This window comes from Lathamus discolor, chromosome 5 (genome assembly GCF_037157495.1).
Source record: "Lathamus discolor isolate bLatDis1 chromosome 5, bLatDis1.hap1, whole genome shotgun sequence".
Taxonomy (NCBI): Eukaryota; Metazoa; Chordata; class Aves; order Psittaciformes; family Psittacidae; genus Lathamus; species Lathamus discolor.
Window position 1 is genome coordinate 119481230 of NC_088888.1, and position 21645 is coordinate 119502874.

The following is a 21645-nucleotide window of genomic DNA, read 5'->3' on the forward strand; positions in this document are numbered from 1 at the left end:
CCAGTTTATAGAGTCTTTAGACTTTGCACTTCTTCTTTCCAGGTACATGGCAAATAACTGGTTGTCACTGACACGAAGGGCAACAAATGGATAAAGGAAGCATGGATTCTGAGATCTATAGTTTTTAATAATTTTTAAACTAACTACAAAATGTCAATCACTTCACAAACTGACAGGAGACAGAAGGAATTTCATATTACATGCTGTAAATGATATTTATCTCACAGTTTATCTAGAGTTCATTCATTTAGGTTTTTTTTTAGTTAGTTTTTCATTGTCAGCTACTAAACATCTCAGCGATTTGGTGTGCATAGCTCTAGGTAAGCAACAGAGAACTGTACCGATAACAAACCACATGGGGATAGCGACTAGTAAGAGAGAGCCTTATAAAAATTACATTTCTTTGCACCATTTCATATGGTAGTTGTTTCCTCCAAAAGATAGTCTTCAAAAGCAGCAGACAAACCCAATATATTACACTTATTTCTTTTTGTCTTTGACATATTTTCAGCCAAGCTTTTATTTTGCTGGCAATGGCTAAATGGTGAGTGCCAAATCCCTCTTTTTTTATATATAATTAAAAAATAATGATCATGATTAATAACTATATATATATCAACAAGAAAAAAGTGGCACAACTGCAAACTTGCTGGTATAACATATTCCCAAAAGAGTCCGAATACTGAGCATGCTTTTGTTGTCATTGTTGGTGTGCTACTGCCATGGGAAAATTCTTGTTTAAGTAGGAGTCTAAAAGTCTATTTATTCCTCATGCATAAATGCATAAATCACATCACTTTTTAGTGCAATGCTTGTTATAGTAATATAATTCCACATTGTCTAATCATGAAATCATAACAACAGATAATGGCAATGAAGAACTGAAGACAGCAGGTTTTAAGTGCTTAAACATCATGATACCCAAAGACAGGAGCATGGCAGTAGCTCTGTGGAATGTCACAGTTTTACAAGAACAATACTGTATATTTAAAGGTTAACAGCACGTTTAGCATTCCAACAGTGTTGTCATTCAGCAAACATCATTTAAAAAAATATATGAGGAGAGGGGGGGAAAAGGAAAGGAATCTGAAACAGAAACAAGGAAAGGAAAAATCCCAGAAAACATCATAGTGAGCTATAGCCATCAAATCAGCACTATGTACAACCTTTGGAAAGAAAGATATCTAGAAAAAAATAATTACAAGTATCATTTTTGGAAAGCTGACAAACTACACAGGACAACATTTACAATGGGGCTGATATGTGCATGTGTGCAAACCTAGTAGATAAATACCATGATAAAAGCATGAAGGAACTGCCTTGTTGGACAGCGTTAAAAGGAAATGCACTTCACTGCATTTAACCACTGCCCAGCATCTTTGTTGCACGCTGGTTGGCTTCATCAATCCTGGTTTTGTTGGAATCAGCCTAGGGAAACACAAAGGAAATAAATAGATGAATACAGGGCAGAAAAAAAGAGTATTTACAGTGCTTTGTAGACACTTCTCCAGTTTTGGCTAAGTCAGGGAAAAAATAAGGTTGAAAATACTAGAGAGGTTTTTTTTATAGTGGTATTTATAGTGGTATTAAGGACCCAAAAGGAAATTACATATTTAATGGGTTTGTGACACTTCAGGTAGCCTTTGAGTAGAGCTTTTATGTTCATATTCAGCTTCACTGAACTATTGTATATGCTGTCCCAGATCTGTTGCTGGTGCTATTGATAGCATGCTAGCAGGATTGATGGTAATGGGTGGCAGGATGAGAACTGATCATATGAATTTCACTGGTGAAAAGCTTCAGTGCTTTCTAAGATTCAGTGCACCTGGGTTCTGTTCTAATTTAGATCACCAGGCATGCAGTCAAAACTGAAGATCTGGTCAGTGTAGAGGGAGCAGGGAAGCTAGATCATCTGGTATAGGGAGTGCTGTCATCAGTCATGAATCTCTTTGCTCTACATGTGAAAGGCAGGGATGAGGTAGGAATGATGCCATAATCCCTTTCTCTCAACAAAGTTCAGCAGTGTAGTTGTGAGACAGAGCAGCCTCTCTCATTGGGCAGCAGCATAAACAGGAATTAAGGAAACCAAGCCAAATGCAAGGTCCTACACCTGGGTCGGAGCAATCCCAGGCACAGCTACAGACTGGGCAGAGAAGAGATTCAGAGCAGCCCTGCAGAGAAGGACTTGGGGGTGCTGGTTGATGAGAAAATGAACATGAGCTGCTTCAGTGCATGCTCGCAGCCCAGAAAGCCAACCGCATCCTGGGCTGCATCAAAAGGAGCGTGACCAGCAGGTCGAAGGAGGTGATCCTGCCCCTCTACTCTGCTCTTGTGAGACCTCACCTGGAGCATTGTGTGCAGTTCTGGTGTCCTCAACATAAAAAGGACATGGAACTGCTGGAACAAGTCCAGAGGAGGCCACGAGGATGATCAGGGGACTGGAGCACCTCCCGTATGAAGACAGGCTGAGGAAGTTGGGGCTGTTCAGCCTGGAGAAGAGAAGGCTCCATGCCTCATAGCAGCCTTCCAGTATCTGAAGGGGGCCTATAGGGATGCTGGGGAGGGACACTTCGTCAGGGACTGTAGTGACAGGACAAGGGGTAACGGGTTCAAACTTAAACAGGGGAAATTTAGATTGGATATAAGGAAGAAGTTCTTTACTGTAAAGGTGTTGAGACACTGGAATCGGTTGCCCAGGGAAGCTGTGAATGCTCCATCCCTGGTGGTGCTGAAGGCCAGGTTGGACAGAGCCTTGGATGGCATGGTTTAGTGTGAGGTGTCCCTGCCCATGGCAGAGGGGTTGGAACTGGATCATCTTAAGGTCCTTTCCAACCCTAACTATTCTATGATTCTATGAAAGGCAGGAATTCTACCATTTTTTGAAACAATCAAACTGGAATTTAGTCCAGTGTAGGATGACCTGTTAACTTCATTGTTTTCCATGGAGTAAGACTTGCTATGATTATAAAACTGTAGAATCACAGATGGTTAGGTTTGGAAAGGACCTTAAGATTATCTATTTCCAACCCCTCCACCATGGGCAGAACAAATGCTGTTAATAAAAGAGCACCAATTGGGAGCTTTAGGAGTTCTCTTTGAGTGGGAAGACACTTTGACCGTGGTTTTCTGTAGCTCTGCAGGAGTTAGTTTTGGAAACTAAAGACTTTGTTTTAGCTGACAAAAACTGGCAAAGCTCCATTCAGGCCCATGTTGCCATATCAACTCAAGCTAGCAGAGGGACTACATAGAAAATGTTTTCGATGTTTTTTAAATCAGACCTCTGGGAAAGGTGAGAGTTTTGTTACTGCTTTAAAAGCATGAATTCAAATAACAAACTCTGTCTGTTTGATTGTTCTCACATCTCTGCAGTGTATACAGATTGTACAGATTTATTTTAAGTCTCCAATTTGCAATGGCAGAATGGTGAAGCAACTGTCTCACATATATTTAAGAGTCCACTTCAAATGGTTATACTGATGTGCAATAAATCAGTCTTAAATATCTTGGGCTTTTCTCCATAATTGTTTTGGCAAATGCTATGTAGATGTGTATTTTTAGTACAGTAGCATGTGCCAGATCCTCAACAAGCATAAATCAGCATAATTACTCATTATAAGCCACGTTATTTTAGCCATGAGCTTGACCTTGTCTACCACAGTAGAGTTCTTGTGTGCTTTTGCCAAAAGGCTACCTAAAACGTAAGTTTATGGTTTTGGAAGCAGTTACATTTGTCACAAATATTCATTGAATATTTATAAAACATAATGTTCCTAAGTAGGAATATTAAAGTCTAACTCTGGTGTGTGATGATGCATCAAAGTCAGTAGGAGTCTTTGTGCAGACCTTCCCACCTGGGTCAAGATTGAACACTTTAAGCCTTTCCTACTTTCCTCCCAGCCTCCTATTTATGCTCATTTCAGGGCCAGGGTCTTCTGGTGTTGATGTCTGGGACATTTGATCATCATTTGAGGTTTTCTCTCTTTCTCTCTGATACGAGGGAAAGATGAAGTCTTTTATTCAATACTACCCTGATTACTGCTGATAGATCAGATTACATCTCTGCATCATGAGATTACCCTGCTCTGGATGCATGCATTCAGTCTAACATAAATGCTTTAGGAGCATCCAGGTTAGCTTTGTGATGCACCCCAGCTTTTTCAGAGTGTGCCAGGGTCTTTCCAATGGTCAAAATTGATCAAAAGCCCAGTGCTTCAGATGGTTAGGAAAAGAAAATGACTCCAGCAACACTGTATGCCCACTACCAGTAGGGATGATGTTCTACTGGCATATTTCATTGCAAAATGGATGTGTATGAGTTTGTGGTTTCAGTATTATCCAGCTAGCTGCTATTTCTGTCTTTTATAGAAGCTTTTCCTGATATCTTGTGTTTCTTTTCCAATATCTCATTACAGTGCTTACTACAAGAAATCTGGCACATTTTACCTAAAACTGCCTTGGTTTTGTGCTGCTTTCATGACAGCTCCTCTGCGTACACTGCAAGTCCATCTTTCAGAAATGTGTCACTGTTCCTTAGCCAAGGGCTCTGCCTGACAAGGGCTGCCTGTGAGGCTGGATTTAATGAACCGCATTAGCTTGCAGGGTAGCTTTTCTACTGCTGTATGAAATGCCTAACCCTGTAAGAAGACTGCATAGATGTGGAAGGCCAGCCCCTCAGTCAACTGCCCTCAACATGCATTGCCTAGGGATTGGGCCTATGTGCTTCAGGTGCATAAGAAGCCTGGTTAATGTTTCCAAATCTGGATATCTGCAGGCTTGAATTGATGGGAGACTTGTTAGGCTTGTGGTAGTTTGTGATAGTATCCTGCAAGCATGGATAGGATTCCAACCAAAACCATCCTATGATGTCCATCCACAGGATCACTATGTTGTATCATGAGTAGGGTAGTTTGTAACATGTAATAGTGCATGTCCTCATAGTTGTTCTGAGAATATAACATTATGTCCTAGACTTCTTATTTAAAGGTAGTTATGACGTAACTGTATAATCTTCCAGTCCCTTCTCACAATGTAGATAGATGTGCTGCTTTCTAGTGTGTTTCATATGAATAACAGCAATAAATCCTTCCCCTTCATGCTCCTATTTTTCCCAGGAATACGAAATGCTGCAGAACGGCATCACAGTAATACTGTGCTTTTCCAATGCAGTCAAACTAACAGATGCAACTTCATAAAACAAAACTTTGGACCAATGCAAAGCCATAACCATGTTATGTGACTGTCTCTATGTCAGAGACGAACGTCCCACCTTTAACACAATGTATACTTCACCCAGTACTCTCTGGAATCAAATTCCAATAAGGAAATCTATTGAGTGAATTCCTCATTGCGGTATGTACTGTAACTTTTTCACTAGGCTTGATGTGGTTAATTTGCATGAAAATTAGGCATGAGCATCCTGCTTGTGTGAGAAGGCTTGCACGTGTAAGAAGGCTCTAGACTACAAGCTCTACCACTTAAGGTCAGAATTAACTCTAAGCAGCACATCTAAGTCCTTGGGTTAGATCCTCAGGTTGTGTAAATCTCAGTGGTGTATTGATTTTACACCAGATGAAGATCCAGCCTCTTATGTCACTTCAGCCTGGCTGTGCCTGTGCCTGGAGCTCTGCCAGTATGAATGCAGATGGCTTGCAGATCTTGGGATCTGAGGATGGCAATGAGTTCCCAGATGGGTTTGGAGGGTGCTGGTATCTGCTTCAGAAATCTGCATTGCAGGTCTGGCACTGGAATGGTGCTCTCTGCTTTTTTAGATGGTGATTTTGAGATAGATATGTATATAGATAGGTATACACATACCAAGAGAGCTGGTAGATCTCTGTACCAATGTGGTTATAAGCAGGCAGCATGACAAGACTGGCTGCACTGTCTCCATATGGCAAAGCCTTGCTTCCCCATCCTCTTTTTGGGACTAGACCTCCAAACAGGTCATCCAGTTCTTCTATGCTCATGGAGTTTCCGAGGGAAGGGAAAGTCCAGGAAGGTTTAAAACTTGCCAGGAGAGAGGCATCAGGGCATTCAGACCCAAGCCCGATGCTTCTGAATAGCACAGGGCACTTTTCCCTTCCCAAAGCTGTTGCAGAAAGAGCCTTGATTTATGCTGAGGGATCCCCTTGCCAGCTGTTGTCTGGCAAAACCAACAGCATGGATTCCACCCAACTTGCACTGGATGTTACTGAAGGCCCACAGCAGCGACCTCTGCTTTGGCCCAAGGAATTAGAGGTGGAAGAGAGAACAGCTCTAACAGCTATTTCTATCCCTTTTCCTTCTTGGAGCTGAAGAGAAACTGCAGCGTGCACAGCCCCTGCTTGCAGAAGGGAAAACACAGCCCCTTTTGGTGTCCTGTTAGAAATGTTAGCTCTTACCTTCTCCATGATCCTGTCAATCTGGCGGTTCTGTGTGTCGATCTCATTGCCCATGTCCAGGGCCATGTGACGTAAGTTGCCAATGATGCCGCTGACCTGCTCCAGGTTCTCATCCATTTCATTTTCCCGGGCATCATTTGTTACCCTGGGAGCAAAGAAACGATTATTTGAAGCAGAGACAGAGGAGGTTCCCCCTGAAGCTCTGATTCACCCTAAGCCTCCCCTGCGTCCTCCTTCACTTGTCACCTGAGGACCATGCTGCTGTGCTCAGCTTTGTAGAAAAGGGATTAGTAAGTAGTTAGCCTGGAAAACATCACATGCTTATTTTTTGGATGTTGGGATTAATTGTCTGGGTTCCTCACTGCTCCATTTATACCGCTTGTGGCTGCTGCTCCTTGAAGTTGGACCTTGCCTGTACCACATACTACACCTCTCTGCACACAGGTATTTGGATGGTTCTTCTCAAGCAAAGAATGGAAGGGTGCTCTATTCGGACCTGTGTGTAGTCAGAGTACTTGGGAAATGCTGGAGGGTGGTGGAATTGAAGCTATACCAGCTCGCCTCCTTGAACTACAGGTAGCTAATGGATACTGCCCAGTCCTTGTACGCTTGCGGTCATCTAAATCCTGGAGAAAGGCTGCTTTGAAAATCCTAACCTAACATCCTATTTAATTCAACGTATGTCTGATAAAGAACAGAAACAGCTTCTCTCTGATTTACTGGCTTCATTAAAGGTCCTTTTTCTCTCATTCTTAGCACCGTCTTTCTTAGTTGCTTGTTTTTTAGGAGAAAAAATCTGTGCTTGAGCCAAGGCCCAGTTCATCTCTCCAGTGACTGGACAGGCACGAAGTGACTGGCATTAGGACAAGCAACATCCATGGATGCCGCTCAAAATCACTACTTTAAGCCTCTCTTGCTCAATTTCTGTTTATGTAAGTGCCAGAAGCACACTGCAGGCTATTTGCAGAGCAACTATGGTGAAGCATAACTTCCTTCACTGCTATTCTGTTATCATGCCCCAGCCTTCGTTTTGGTGGGGCTGCCATCCAGAAACAATAGAAAAAAGTGAATGGCAGACCCAGCAAACTTAAATGGCAACTCCGTCCCACGCTCCAGATTGTGTGACAGCATTGTTTGCATCATGCTGATTTCCCTTTATCACAGCAGCCAAAAAAATAAGTGGATAATAGTTTTTGGAAAGATAATTACTTATTAATCCAGTGTCCTTAATCTTCAGAGATCAAAGCTTTGCCTACTGGTATGCCTTTATCCATTCAGCTGATAGCATTGTCATCTAAATACATGCTCTATAAGCACTGTAATCAGTATGTACTTATTGCTGCGTCCCTACGGACTGCTGGAAGTTTGCAGTTTGGTTGCCATTAGTTAAGCTGTGTGTTTCAAACTGTATTTCATTTGAGTGCGCAGAGGTTGCCACTAAAGCATCCATGTTTCTCCATGATTATGGCTTTAGAGTAGCTGAGGAATGGGACATCATTCCTTATTCAATGAGGTTTTCTGGATAGTTACAAGCAGGGAAGTGGTGTACCTCTAGTTAAAAGTGTGCTTCAAGTTCTGCACTTGGCTTGCTGCTCTGGCAGGGAGCCTGAGGCTTTTGTCTTTTAGAAAAGGAAGGAATGGGTGCTGGATGCTTTGGTACATCTTCTGGCAAGCACAGATAATGAGCAGTACATATCTTGACACATAATAACAATAAGCTAGTATTTATCTGACACTTCAATTCTGAGGTATTTGGCAAGTGTCATAAATGAGACCCATAATAAGCCTCATAGGAAAAGTGCATTGTTCGTGCCAGGGACCTGGAGTGCAAAAGACAGCGCTGACTGACTGTGCAAGTCTGCAACCTCACATTGCTGCTATGAACTCGGTAAATAGATATTATTTCTATTCCATTATTGCCCAAATCCAGGCAATCTCAAGGGCGTGTTTTCAAGCATCCTCTGGTTCTTAGGGCTACGATCCTTACTTGCAGGGTTTCCACCAACGTAACCATCCTTTGCACTAGCTTAGACAAGCACCCACAGGGCCAGGGGAAGTCACTGGACACAATAAGCCTTTAGTACCTGTCTTAATCGCTGTCAACCTAAATCTGAGCACCCACCACTTCATGGAAAATGCTGGCTCCATCGCAGTTCCCAGCACTGCTGAAGGAGTTAATGAGCACCACAGAACTCATGACCATATGGAAGAAATCTAAATATATCAGTGACCAGGAGAAGAGGGAGAAAACAGTGGATAAAAAGGCTCACCTGCGGATAAAGCCACCACTGATGGCCATCTGCTCCCGTTCATCTACAACACGTGCAGGCTGGCTGGCTACAACACCATCCTGATTATTGCCCCAGGCTTTTTTGTAAGCATCGCTTGATTTAAGCCTAGGCGAAAAAGACGATGAGTAACAAAGCATCAAGTGGACAAGGACAAACGCAAAACTCTTTACTTCTCCAAGCTAAAAGCTGAATCAAGCAAATGAGTTTTCAGATAGAGGGTCATTGATTGTATACCGATATATCATGATCCTGAATAAAAGGAGGGCTTTGGATTTTGTTTCTTTTTACTTTACTGCCACAACAACTGTGTTGGTCAGAGGGTTTTGTTTCCAATAGGGTGAATTGCAATTATCAAGTCTACGACACTGCACACAGGTTTTTGGATGTTGACTTAGTTTCCAGAAAGAAGGAAGAAAAAAAGAAGGAAAAAAAAAAAGAAAAAAGGGAAAAAGAAAAGAAATACAGATAAGTAGAAAACATTGTTTCATTTCAGTGACACATACATTTTGACATCAAACACAGAGAACGTACTGGCAGACACACATAAAAACAGAACTGCCAAGTATAGTGTGTACATCACATCACAGCAACACACCCTCTTAGATAGAAATGGATTTGGCTAGAATTTAACGTTTTACCATGCAGAAGATTGGGCTTCTGTTGTTATTTTTTAACATACATGTGGCATAATAGGCATTTAAAGCCACTGACCTTTCCCAAGGCAATTTAGGGTGATTTTATCATAAAATTCATCGGGATAGTTAGATTTTTCAAATAATATATCGGTACTTGAAAATAGTAATCATACATCGACAGTTGATGTACAAACCTTTGTCCACAGAGACAAAAAGTAAAATAGGCAGAAGTGAAATGAGTGCAGGAGAAAATAAAAGATACGAGCAATCTAGCATCAGAAAGGGAAATCTTTCTACATTTTTCTTCATGCACCAGCTACAGGCATGAATAAGAAAGTGAAGCATTCTCACTAAGCACAGTTGCCCCAATAGTTCATCATACTCTTAATGCATCAGCAGTAACAGCCTTCACAATAAGCAAGACACAGGCAAAAATGGATCATCACTTCCTTCAGGAGCTTTAAACCAAAGGACTTTAAAATAGCCTAGCAACTTGTTACGTTTGTGTTTATGACAATTACTTTATCTTTCAGAGCCATTTTTGACTGAGCTGCCGTGGATAGAAAATTAAAATCCAGGCATACCTTTAGTGGCAGAGTAGCATGTGCAGCATACAAGGGATTGCTGTCATTGGGGTCATCAGCTGAGACTGAACACTTTGAAAGGAGTGTGAGGTTTTGGGGTCTGTAGGTTTAAGTTCTTGGGTTTAGAATGGAAATAAAGCAGTTTCCAGCAAAGCTGTTGGGAACTGCAAATCTCCGTGGTGTCCCTGTTCTTCGGCCAGCTCCCATCAGTCACATAAACAGCCCCGTGGCTTGGATTTTGGGGTAGAAACTGAACGCACTTCTGGAGAATTCAGAGAAGAACACAACAAACCCATCTCTGGTGTTGTGTTCTCTCCATGTCCCCTGAAGCATCTCAGCTCTTATTGAGCATCAAGATGCTTTGCATGCTCCAATATAGTAGTAAAATGTAGATGAAAAGAGGATCTTTCCCATTCAGCTGTTTTGTTGCTTATTTCCTACTAAAGTTTATGAAGACTTAAAAAGATGATGGTTGGCTTGTTTATTTTTAGTTCTCTGAAAGTACACATCAGATTTGGTGTTCCTAAAAATGAGTGAAAGTTATTCTCCTGCTGCACATACATTTGCAGGGCTTTGCTTGTTCTTTAGACCTGTGCAACTTAGAGAGTGAGACAGTCTGTGTGTTTGAGGCGAATGATTTTATACACCCAGAACTTAATCTCTATTTTCTTGTGGACTTCCCATTAAACAGCTGGAGTCTGGGTCTGCTCATGGTCAGTAACAGTTGTCTTCTTCAATGCAGACTGGTCAAAGTTTCATGTCATGGGCATTTTGGGTCTCCTAAGAATGTAGGATTTTGGTAAGGCTCACGGAGTGGTGGATCTAAGTATAGTTATGTGTGAAATGCTTAGTATTTTTAAAATACATGCCATTAATCTACCATGAGCTAGAAGAGCATTAGGGGATCATGGTGATACTGATACCCAGAACTGTAAGATTTCTCTGCCTCCTACGCTCCACTTCCCAGAATACCATCTTGTTTGTACCACTTTAGTCCTGGCATACAGATTCAAAGAACAGTCTTTAAAAGTATTGTTCATCTATACTCTTGTTCCTGAATGCATTAACTAACAACGTCAGTGTATGAAATCTGGCTGCAGACTGCAAAGGTCACAAAACTGCCTTAAAGCAGGGAGGAGACAGCTTTAGAAATGAACATCCTCCACGTGCAGTATCCTCCTGTTCTTTCATCTATTGATTTCATGATACTGCAGTGATAGTGAAGTGATAAATGTTTTAAGGCCACATCTCGGGTTCTAACCCCATCCATGCCACAGCTCTGGCAGTCAGTTCTGAGCAGCCTTTCCTACAGTACAGAATATTAAAGCTGCACTAAAAAAATAGTGATTCCTGCAAAATACGTTGGAATTTTTTGGTACTTCAAGTGTGAACTTTTGATGTAGGCGTTATGCCAGGTTTCTCCAGGAGGAGCAATCTAGGACAGTGTTCCTCTTTAAGTTGCAACAGCTTTTACAGGGTGAGAGATGTAAAGTTTCTGCTGCATACTCTTGTGCCTGCAGCTCTTCTGCACTGAGTCTTCTGGTGCAGAACAGCAGGGCTAAAGCCTAGATCAGAACTGGTAGTCCCACTGACAAAGGCTGTGTGTGTGTAGCTCTTTCCATTCTTCCTTGCCTGTCTCCTGTTGTGCACACCAAGTCAATAGCACACGTATTCTGGGCAAAATGTTTACCCCAGCAAAATATTTGTGCCTTGGTACACAGGAGCAAAATTGATTTGTTTTAAAGCTGAGGCAGCATCTGCATTGTGTCCCAAGGGAATTAACTTCAAGATAAATGATGACTGATAAGGCAGAAACCCAGTCCTACCATTCTGATGGCTGGCAAAATACCCACCAAACACCATGACAGCTGTTTTTCCTTTGGTCTTGGTAATCACGTCAAGATGAGGCCCTGGCTGTGAGCAAAATACCTGTGCCACGTAGAATGGGAGTATAATACTACGTGACCCCTTCACTGTGCTTTGTTTCCTGTACAGTCTCTGGACAACCCTTTATGAATGTTTTCATTGTAACCTGGTTGCATGCCTACTCACTACATGCTGGATTGGCCATTCCTCAAGGACTTCTTTGTCCCCAGTTTCCTACACCCACATAACCGCGCATCACATTTTCATTGGCATTGATAACAAGCTTTGCATTACTTGGAGGACGGTTTCGTTCAAGTGTGATGGCATGCAAGCAAATTTGATGCATTTCAACATTTCTGCTCAGTGTACGTGCTACCCAAACAGGAGAAATTTGGCATGTTCAGGTTTCCTCAAATTTGTTTCCTACTGCAGGATGGAAACCGTTTCAAATTGGGTTCCAATTGGGAAACATGTTTATTTCAAGATCTCATTGGGGACTGTGTCTGTTGAACAATGGAGAAAGGTGTGATTTTCATCCATAATTTGAAGCAATGCTTATTATGGCCTCTTCTGCTGTTTTTTCAGCTGCTTTATGTCATTTGTTAAACTTGTTTGTCATAATATGTTTCAAAATTTAGGGTCTCCAGGAATAAGGTATCCCCAGTGGTTTGTTCACTGGAAAATGGAACCAGCCAGTACACTCTGTGTAAAATGTTGAAACGTTTACCATTAAAACGTGTTGACAGTGAAGCTTTCACTGCAGTATGCCTGATTTTAATGCATCTACAGTAATTCCCAGTCAGTTGTCTATGCTATGAGATGAATGCATTTGAACCAGAATCGTTCTTTCTGCATGCCACATGCTCATCCTGTCCATGTGCCTAGCAAGGATGAGCTTCACAAGGCCTTTGGAATCAGCCTTAAGTGCTCAAAGAGATGAGGCAGGCAGCACCTACTTGTTACATGGACAGACACAAAGACCACAGAATTTTCCTAGGTCCGTCAAATTCTTTTCTGCTTCTTTCATGTCCTTATTGATTTGGTCCATTCCCTCTTCGATGCGTTCCAGTTGTTCTGATTAAACACAAGTATTTTATCCCCACAGAATGAAGCAGATGGAAAAGGACAAAGAAAAAAAAGACAAAAAACTTCAGACATTCACTGTGACAAAAAAACTGGACACCACATAGCAGAGCCGGTACCCAGTACCTACTTGTTACAAGGACATATGAAAAGGCCACAGCATTTCCCTAAATCTTTTAAATTTTTCTCGGCCTCCTTCATGTCTTGGTTGATATGGTTCATGCCTTCTTCAACACGATCGAGTTGTTCTGGTCAGGACAAAGGGATGACAGTGTGGAATGAATAGTATTTTTGTTTGCTTGCTTTTGTCTTCAACAGAACATGAAAAATGACCATGTAGAACTGAATTAATCATGACATTACAATGCATTAATCTGGGCTGATGCATTGTTGATAGGATGTATGCCGCACTGGATGCTGAAGATGGGTTTTACTAATATGGGAAGAGTAAAACAAAGGAGGAATTTGAAATATATTCATTTAAACAAGATGTAATGATGTTGAAAGGAAGGGTTATAAAGTTCAAGGTCCAGAAACACAATACAATACATCCACTTACTAAGACACCAGTGACATCCAAGAGAAAGAAAGATAGTGTTATTACTTTGCATTAATGTATGTTAATACAAGAGAAAAGGTGTCCTTCTGTGGAAAATACTTCGGTTACTTACGCTTACAAATGCCTTGGAATTAGGTGATTTGGGGTAGCATAATTGCTTTGGTTAGTGAGTGAGAAAGCTGGTTGTCCTGGGTTTAGCAGTACCAGGACACTGGTAATAATGGTACCAGAGATGGAGCGAAACTGTTAAGAGCTGTACCCAAGTACTCCTTTTTCCAGAGTGTGAGGAAACTGAGACCTGCCACTTTGATTGACATTGGATCTTAATCTCTAATCCAAGTATGGCCCCAGGACTGGTTTTCTTTCTGGTATGGATGTAGCAAATCAGGGGTAACCTCAGTGAACACAGAGCAATTGCAACCACGCCAGGAGCCTGATGCTCACTGAATGACTGCCACTGGCTGTGATGTTGGTTGTCTTTGTGCCCAAGGGGTCTTATGAAAACAAGCATTGGATGAAGACTTGTATTTTCAGTGGGGTCACTTCAGCTTTGCTCTAGGGCAAGTTACAAAGCATCAATCCCAGTAACCAGCCATACATAGACACTGTCTCTCTGCTGGCATCAAACAGAATCTGGCTTGTTTCCACCTAAGGCTAATGAAGATGTAGAGTTTTCTTAGTGACTTGGTAGCTCAGAATAATTTCATGTCTTAATATCTTCAGTAGTAAAGCTTGGAAAAATGCCCTAGAGGAACAGAATGCCACAATGTAAAATCGTAGGAATGGATCCTCTGCTGATGTAAACAGATAATGGATCCAATGGGATCAGGGGTCTTATTCAGTAGTGACAGGATTTTATATGGGTGAAAAGCCTCACCATTTGTTTCATGGACGATAAGCCCAAGTAAGTATTGCCCGGGATGAGAAAATTACTTAGAGTGGCATTTCAATCCATTAAAAATTGTAATTGTACCTGAAGAGACAAAGTAAAACAATCCCAGAAAAACACAAATACATCCCTATTCTCTCTATTGAATAGAAAAAATATAAACACAGAATTAGACTTGAGAGAAAAGGAACTGGGAGTGCACTGGCTGTAGGAGAAATGTAATGTCGTCCCTGATGTTAACTGGGTCCTATCCAGAAGAAAAAAACCAGGCATTTTAGAAGAAAATCATGTGCGTATTGACGTCAATACAAAGCTCCTCTTGACTTCTCTGGGAACATGACTAGGCCTAATTTCTTACTTGGATTTCTAATAACAATTGAGGTTTAGATTTCAAAGCTTTCTGGGGGATTTAGATACCCAATTCCCATTAAAAATAATTTTATTTAATTAATTTTAATGGGAAACAGGCACCTCACCCCCAGAGGGCCTTGAAAATCCTGGCCTAAATTATTCAAGCTGAAATAATTCAAATATTGAACTTGTGCTCTTTGTTTCATTCTTGCATGAGGCTGGGCTTTGAGAAGGAGAGGAGCCATATCACTGCAAACTCCATCTGCTTTTCAGCTCTAAGTTCTCATTCTCCTCAGCTGGATGTGCCCGTCTCCTGGTAGTGTAGGAATTATCGATCCCAAATCCAAGGATACATTTAAGGGATCAGAATCACCTGTCGCTGTCCTCTAAACTGGGCACATATAATTTGAGTAAAGGATTGGGAAACTAATAAGGAAACCTGAGAGATAGAGTGCACAAATTCTGCCAGGTAAAGTGCTGAGCCAAGAACCTGAAGGTCAAGGTTGGATTATTTTCATGCACACTGTTATTTTACATTTTGGTTGGGAGACTTCAGCAGAAGCTTTGGCTCGTGGTTGTCACCACAGATTGTCAGTCTCATCAGAAATGTGAGTAGGTGGTAGAAGGTGATACTCCTCTAAGTGCTCCTGCTCCTCACTAACGCAGAGTCCCGTATAGTTGGGCATCACTTGCTCTTGCTCTGGGAAGCAGATTGGGAGGGTCAGCTGGTTTTTATGCTGGTTCATGCAGCATGATTGGAATTGCTAAATTTCTATCGCAGATTTCCCACCTCCTGCTTGTGAGAGATGTGCTTGCAGAGCCAGGCTGGTTCCAGGGCTCTCAGTTAAAAGAAGGCTATTTCCAAGTGTATATTTTGACACTGGGAGAGTCAAGAGGTTCTGATTTTTCCTCCACTGATTTTGCTGATAGTATTTCCCTAACCTTGGCTGGCCAGTAGAAAACGCCAGGTAAGACTGCAAGGGATCAGCCCTAGATCCGGCAGCACTGGTGGCTTTCAGTCTAAGCATATACTCTTGCTCAGATGCACATTCTCTGAAGCGAGGTATAGAATCATAGAATCATAGAATAGTTAGGGTTGGAAAGGACCTGAAGATCATCCAGTTCCAACCCCCCTGCCATAGGCAGGGACACCTCACACTAAACCATCCCACACAAGGCTTCATCCAACCTGGCCTTGAGCACTGCCAGGGATGGAGCACAAATCCATCTAGTATCCACAAAGTATCTAGTAGGGGCCTTTCTAACTTACTTTCCATTTCCTATTCTGCCTGAATAGATAAGTCCTAATTGAAGAGTGTATTTGACATGACTCAAAGACTTCCATTTAAATTATAGCTCTCTCCAGGAACCTGACTTAATTCATCCTGATTCAGGATTTGTGTGTGTGATGCTTATGCTATTTCTGAATAGAAAAGGGATTAATAACTAATTTATCTTCTATTAAAGGAAACCTCATCAGTGTAAAAATCCATGTCATACCTGTAGCCCAGAAGTCTAGGCAGCTGGCTGCTAGTCCTAAAACCATTTGCTAATTGTTAGTGTCATGGGCTGGATTGTTAACTGGTTTAAGTCAGTGTAGTTATGCTGGCTTCATGGAGCAACACCGGTCTGTACCTGACAAAGATCTGGTCCCACAGGCAAGGAAATAGATGCATGATTCTAGCCACGATTATTGAGGCATAACTATTATAGAGGAATTAACTTAATGGGGTCACTCTGGATTTGTTTTGTTAGAACTGATATTAAAATCTGCCTAGAATGAATCACTGCCGGTAGGAAATCAGATGTCAGCCAAGAGGTTAATTTAATATCTGTTTTCAGATATCTTCCCCATTCCAACTTTGCATGTGGTATTAAAGGTTTTAGAGAAGGCAGTCTGCTGGCATATACTGCCCTGATCTTATACAAACTCATACCTACAAAAAATCATGTACTTTACCCCCCTTTTAGAGAAGAACTTGAAGGTCAGAGTTTAAACATCTTTTGATAGTTTGTTTCAGTATTCTTTGAATATACTACATCTAAATATGCATTTATATATCACATACGATATGTAAGAGATTTGGTGTTGTCTTGAAGAATACACATCAGAAGTATGTTTCATTGGGATTTCCTTCCTTTTTTCTAGAAGCTCTGCTATTTATTAGCTCTTTTTGTGTACTGATACCCTTTTACGTCTGACAATGTTACTTTAATTCAAACACAGTGGCCATATGGGTTAGAGGTGGCCTTGGCAGTGATGAGGAATGGTTGGACTTGATGACCTTAAAGGTCTTTTCCAACCTGGTTGATTCTGTGATTCTGTAATTCTTTATCTTCTTCCAGACCTTACAGCAAACTAACAGCATATCTTAGTATACAAACAAGAACATGTTTTACCGGTATCGTTATACTTATGAATTACTTCTGTATTAAAACCATAGGTGACTGAGGGACCGTAAGCTAGTCCTGTTAGTTTTACTGTAGCATTGTGGCCCTTTGCCAGTGGGTCTTTGCCAGGATCTACCGTAACAGCCTAGCAAATCCTCACTCTGTGACTGATCAGGGAAGTGGCTGGGAGAGGGAAGCTGTAGCAAGGGCTTCCCTCAGCTGCCTCTGTGGCCTCTTGAGCAAACACAGCTGCAAAAGCATCTTACGCAGCATTGGATGCAGGGCCAGGACAGGGCAAATGTGATGTTGCTCCACCTTTGCATCCCCATCTGTAATTTATAACAAATGGTCCTTGAACAGTGTCCAGGATCTGGGGCTTGTGTTTGAATGTCACTTAAATGCCTGTGGAAAAGGGAACTTGCTCCTTTGCCTGGACTATTGTGCAATGAAGCAGTTTTCACCAATGACAATTTTCATTGGAAAAGAAAAAATAATTAAAGGACATCTAAGAACATGCTGTAATCATAATTGCAGACAAGAGGGCTGAATGTGAAAGAGATTAAGCAGATTTACTCTTTCCAACGGTACTCGGTGATCCCGCTTTCCATAAAGGAGAATCATATCAAACAGCAGTACATTTCTAGGGCAGCCTTTAAAGAAATCCTGAGTCTTGACCTAGCTCCACTCTGAAAGGCACTGCTGAGCCCAGGTAGAATGGAAGAAAGCTGGCAGGGAATGCTACAGTGTGAGCCCACGTGTAGCTGCACTAAAAATAACAGTAGATGAGGCACAACCTGCTTTTGTGGAGGGTTCGTTTGTCTTTTGTTCTGCACTACAATCGCAACAGAATTAACACCATTTTCCCTGTAGAATCTGGAAGAGTTGATAGTTACCATTTTTTGTCACTAATTAGCAAACTATTTCTGTCTGTGATCAGCTCAGCTCATAGGTATTGTTGGAGCGCCTCTGGCAACTCTGCTTTTGGTATCTCACTTTTCATGGTGGCTGTTGAATAGGAGGTAAAGTGGGGAAGGGGCCTGTGCAAGGGGCCATAATTTTGCTCTCTGGTGGAAAGCAATTGTAATTATCTTCGTATTTCCTGCAGTTGTTTCTCCAGTGCTTTAGAAACAGGCCAGCCAAACTCTTAACAAAACTGTAAAACTAGTAACTCCAGCAAGAACAGTAGAGGTCAGCCAGCATGGGCACCATCAGTGGTGCCAACACTTTTGCTTGTGGCATTGCTCAGTTATTCCAAGGTTTTATCTCTATACTTCATCTGGAGTACAGATCTGCTGGGTAGATAAAGCTGCTCCCCATGGTCCTTGGCATTGCTGGTTGTGCACTTGCTGTGGTGCAGGGGGAAAGTTTCAATTGCATTGACATTTTCTTTTTTGGCTTATCAAAGTTATGGTTATTCCTCTGTCTTGTCTTGCATGAAAAGCGGCTATGCTGCTACTGTTGTTACTGGAAAAGCTTCTCCCCTCCATCTTGTTTGATATACAAGGACGAAATTCTTTTGTGATAAACTGAATGAGGACATTGTGTCATTGAAGGTCCAAATCTTTCTGCCTGATGATGCTCTCAGGTGATGGGATTTTCCTTTGGAGGAAGAGAGCTACCACTCTGGGACCTCTCTTATGTCAGCAATTCAGGTGTATCTTTATATCCCCATTTTGTACTAACAGTTTCATTTCTACAGTCTGCTTTTACCAACATGCATCCAAATGTTAATGTTTTTCTAAGTTAGTATGTTTCAAGAACATATTTAATGAAGGAGAGCAACTGTCACAGCTCAATAACCCTTCGCAGCATGACATTTTTAGCGTAAAATATGAATATTTTAGTTTAAGGCATTATGGACATTTATATTTAAATAATTAATTAGGGGAGCTTGAATCAAGGCCAGGTTTACAAAAATATCAGCACTATGGATGCACATAGGGCTTGGGAAAGACTTCCTCACTGGTGGAGAAAATCTCAACAGGGAGACTCTAACCTCTTGGCTCCTTCCGGTGGGCTGCCCAGGGGAAGAGCTGATTTAAACTGGCTTGGGTAACAATATCTGGCTCAGAAAATGGTTGTTCTTGGTATTGCAGCGGGACTATTCCGAGAGCCTGCTCAGATTCCCAATGACATCAAAGGGCATTGGAGGTGGTTTCTAGTTTTCATGGCAGTCTCATTCTCTGTGAAACAGGAGTAATGAAAGCTCTTGTGAAGTTCCACATCTCTTGGGTCACAACAGACCAGTCACAACTGCTAGCTGTGCACAACAGGAGCAAGCCAGGCTGCTCCTGTCAACACCTACTATTTTACAATAATTTTACAATTAAGTTTACAATACCTACTATTGTAAAATTATTTTTACGATCCCAAAGACTTCTGCTTATTGATGACAGAAAACGGGTTCTGCTTTTTGTCATTTAGATTGAGATCGGCTCGAAGTAGTTTTCCTTGTAAAGTCTATTTAACTTCAAAGCAAGCAATTTTGTAAGGAAACCTAGAAATAGAGCTTCGAGCAACTGCAGAGATTAGATATTCTGCTTGCCGCCCACTGGAAAGATCAATGTCATGTTTTTTTGTGTATTTAACACCTAATAATCTTAAGTGACTTGTGCAGTCAGCTGAAAAGAGATCACATGGCAGTGTTAGCAAATTATTTCCTTAATCTGATAATCTGCTGAGACATCCGCGGGTTGCACACGCTGCACTAATTGCAGAGGGCTCAAAGTCATCGTTAGCGTGTTTTCCCCAATAATGTAAGTCTTTCATCACTAGAATTAAAAATCAGGAATTATTACAGCTACATACGGCTAAAATGAACAAAACTTACTAAACATTTAGCGTAGAACAGTGGTTGCAATATACCCGGGATTTGTAGCATTGTTAGCCTGTTTTCCATGAGAAACCTGTTGTGTAGAGTCACAAGCTAAATTTACTGAACCACTTAAGGCATGACCATCACCGATTTAAAGAGGCTTTTAAATTGTCTGATTCTTTCCTGTAAATATCGATTAACTGCATCCCTGGCCATACAATATACATTTCAGGTTTCACTGTCAATAAGAGTTTAATACTGAGTTCCCTGGACCCCAAAAAGGTCTATGAGTCCAGTCTCAGCTCCTTGGCTCACACAGACCATCCTTTCTAGCATGACTAGAATGCTGGTTGGACAGCTTATGCATAGAGAGGTTTAGTAATAGTAGAGCTCCAAAGTAGAAGACAAAATTCAGGGTTAAAATCAAAATACCTCCCCCCCACCCCCCCATCAATCTGTAGAAAAAACAGCAGTTAAAGAACAGAAACACACTTTCCCAAAACTAAACACAACGGGAGTTATAGGAACCACAAAGGTTTCTGCTGATCCGCCTGTGAATTACATTGCAACACACTCCTGGGTATTTACAGACTTTCTTTGACAATACTCATGATTTATTTCAACTGTATAATTCAGTCCTGAAACAAAACACATTATTTAGACAGGTGCCATATCTGCTTCAACACAAGCAATTTCTGGTTTCCTGCTTTCAGCGATAGTTCTTTTACTGCCGTTATTCAGGAATTCTTTTGAAGACAACCAAATAGTCTCTGTAATATTTCTCTTGTCAAGACAAATTGGTGTGACAAAATTTGGTTGGGTTAAATTCCTTTCCCGAAAGGGGGGGGGGGGGGGGGGGGGGGGGGCAATGAGATGCACATAAAAAAAGGAAAGAGGAGAAAATACCTCCTGGTTAGGTCCTGTTATTACTTTTCATTCATTTTGGTGCCAGACAGGCAGGGACATTACAGATGCAAAGGGCCTATCACGTTCTGCAGTCCATTTCCTAACAGTGCTTATAAGCATTGCTTATTATCATTGTCTGGGCTAGATGGGTGATACAGCATTACTTCTGTAGGAAGCATTTTCTAATACAGTTTTGTATCATGCCACATAGAAAATAATAATAAGGACTTGGGGGGGGGTAGTTTGATGTAGAGTAGCAGAAATTTATACTCTGGTGATTTACTTCTCTTTGAGATGCTGTTTTGCTGGTGCTGTGGGTCTGCAGCAAATGAAGACTTAGTTTGGTTGGGGGAGGGAGCTACCTACTTCTTTGTAGTATTATGAAGGGCAAAAATGTAATTTCCTGGAATGTATTGAATATATCTGGCTCTGGCTTTGTCACTGTCATCCACAGACAGGGACTCATCTAAGCTTGAAAGCTCCTTTATGGTCAATAGTAATGAGCTGATTGTGTTATAGCTTTTAATGTGAAATTCCTGTTATCCTCACTGACATTTCTATACAACAAGCAACTGAAATTCACACAAACTAAGCTGTTTTACCTTCTCTTGGGATGCATTTATTGCATGCCTTTCACTTGCGGCTAAAACAAGTGAGAAAATTATGAAGCACCTGTGTAAATAATGTTGGATTTTACACTTATGGAAGCAAATCTTCTCCTCGTGTAGCTGGATCTTGACCCAAAGCTTGCTGAAAATAAAGGATGATTTGGATGAGTTCAGCCTGCAGCTCTCTTTGACATTAATGGGAAGCAGATCAAAAGAATACAGACTGTTATGCAGTTATTGTACGTTCCTCAGTCAGACAGCAAAGCTAAAGGCAAAGAGGTTTTAGG

At 41.4% G+C, this 21645-nt stretch overlaps 1 protein-coding gene across 2 annotated transcripts in view; it reads right to left on the reverse strand.

The window, feature by feature from the left end:
- Positions 1 to 1359: 1359 nt before the first annotated feature.
- Positions 1360 to 21645, reverse strand: part of SNAP25 (synaptosome associated protein 25) — a 29650-nt gene continuing 9364 nt past the window's right edge. Inside the window, exons 4-7 of one of the 2 annotated variants that reach the window (XM_065679268.1) lie at positions 12713 to 12830; positions 8651 to 8776; positions 6381 to 6525; positions 1360 to 1428 (exon numbers count right to left, since the gene is read on the reverse strand). In XM_065679268.1, the coding sequence (XP_065535340.1) occupies positions 1360 to 1428; positions 6381 to 6525; positions 8651 to 8776; positions 12713 to 12830 (458 nt within the window). Of the gene's footprint in view, positions 1429 to 6380; positions 6526 to 8650; positions 8777 to 12712; positions 12831 to 12969; positions 13088 to 21645 lie in introns of both variants that reach the window. The other variant, XM_065679269.1, reaches the window with a different exon arrangement.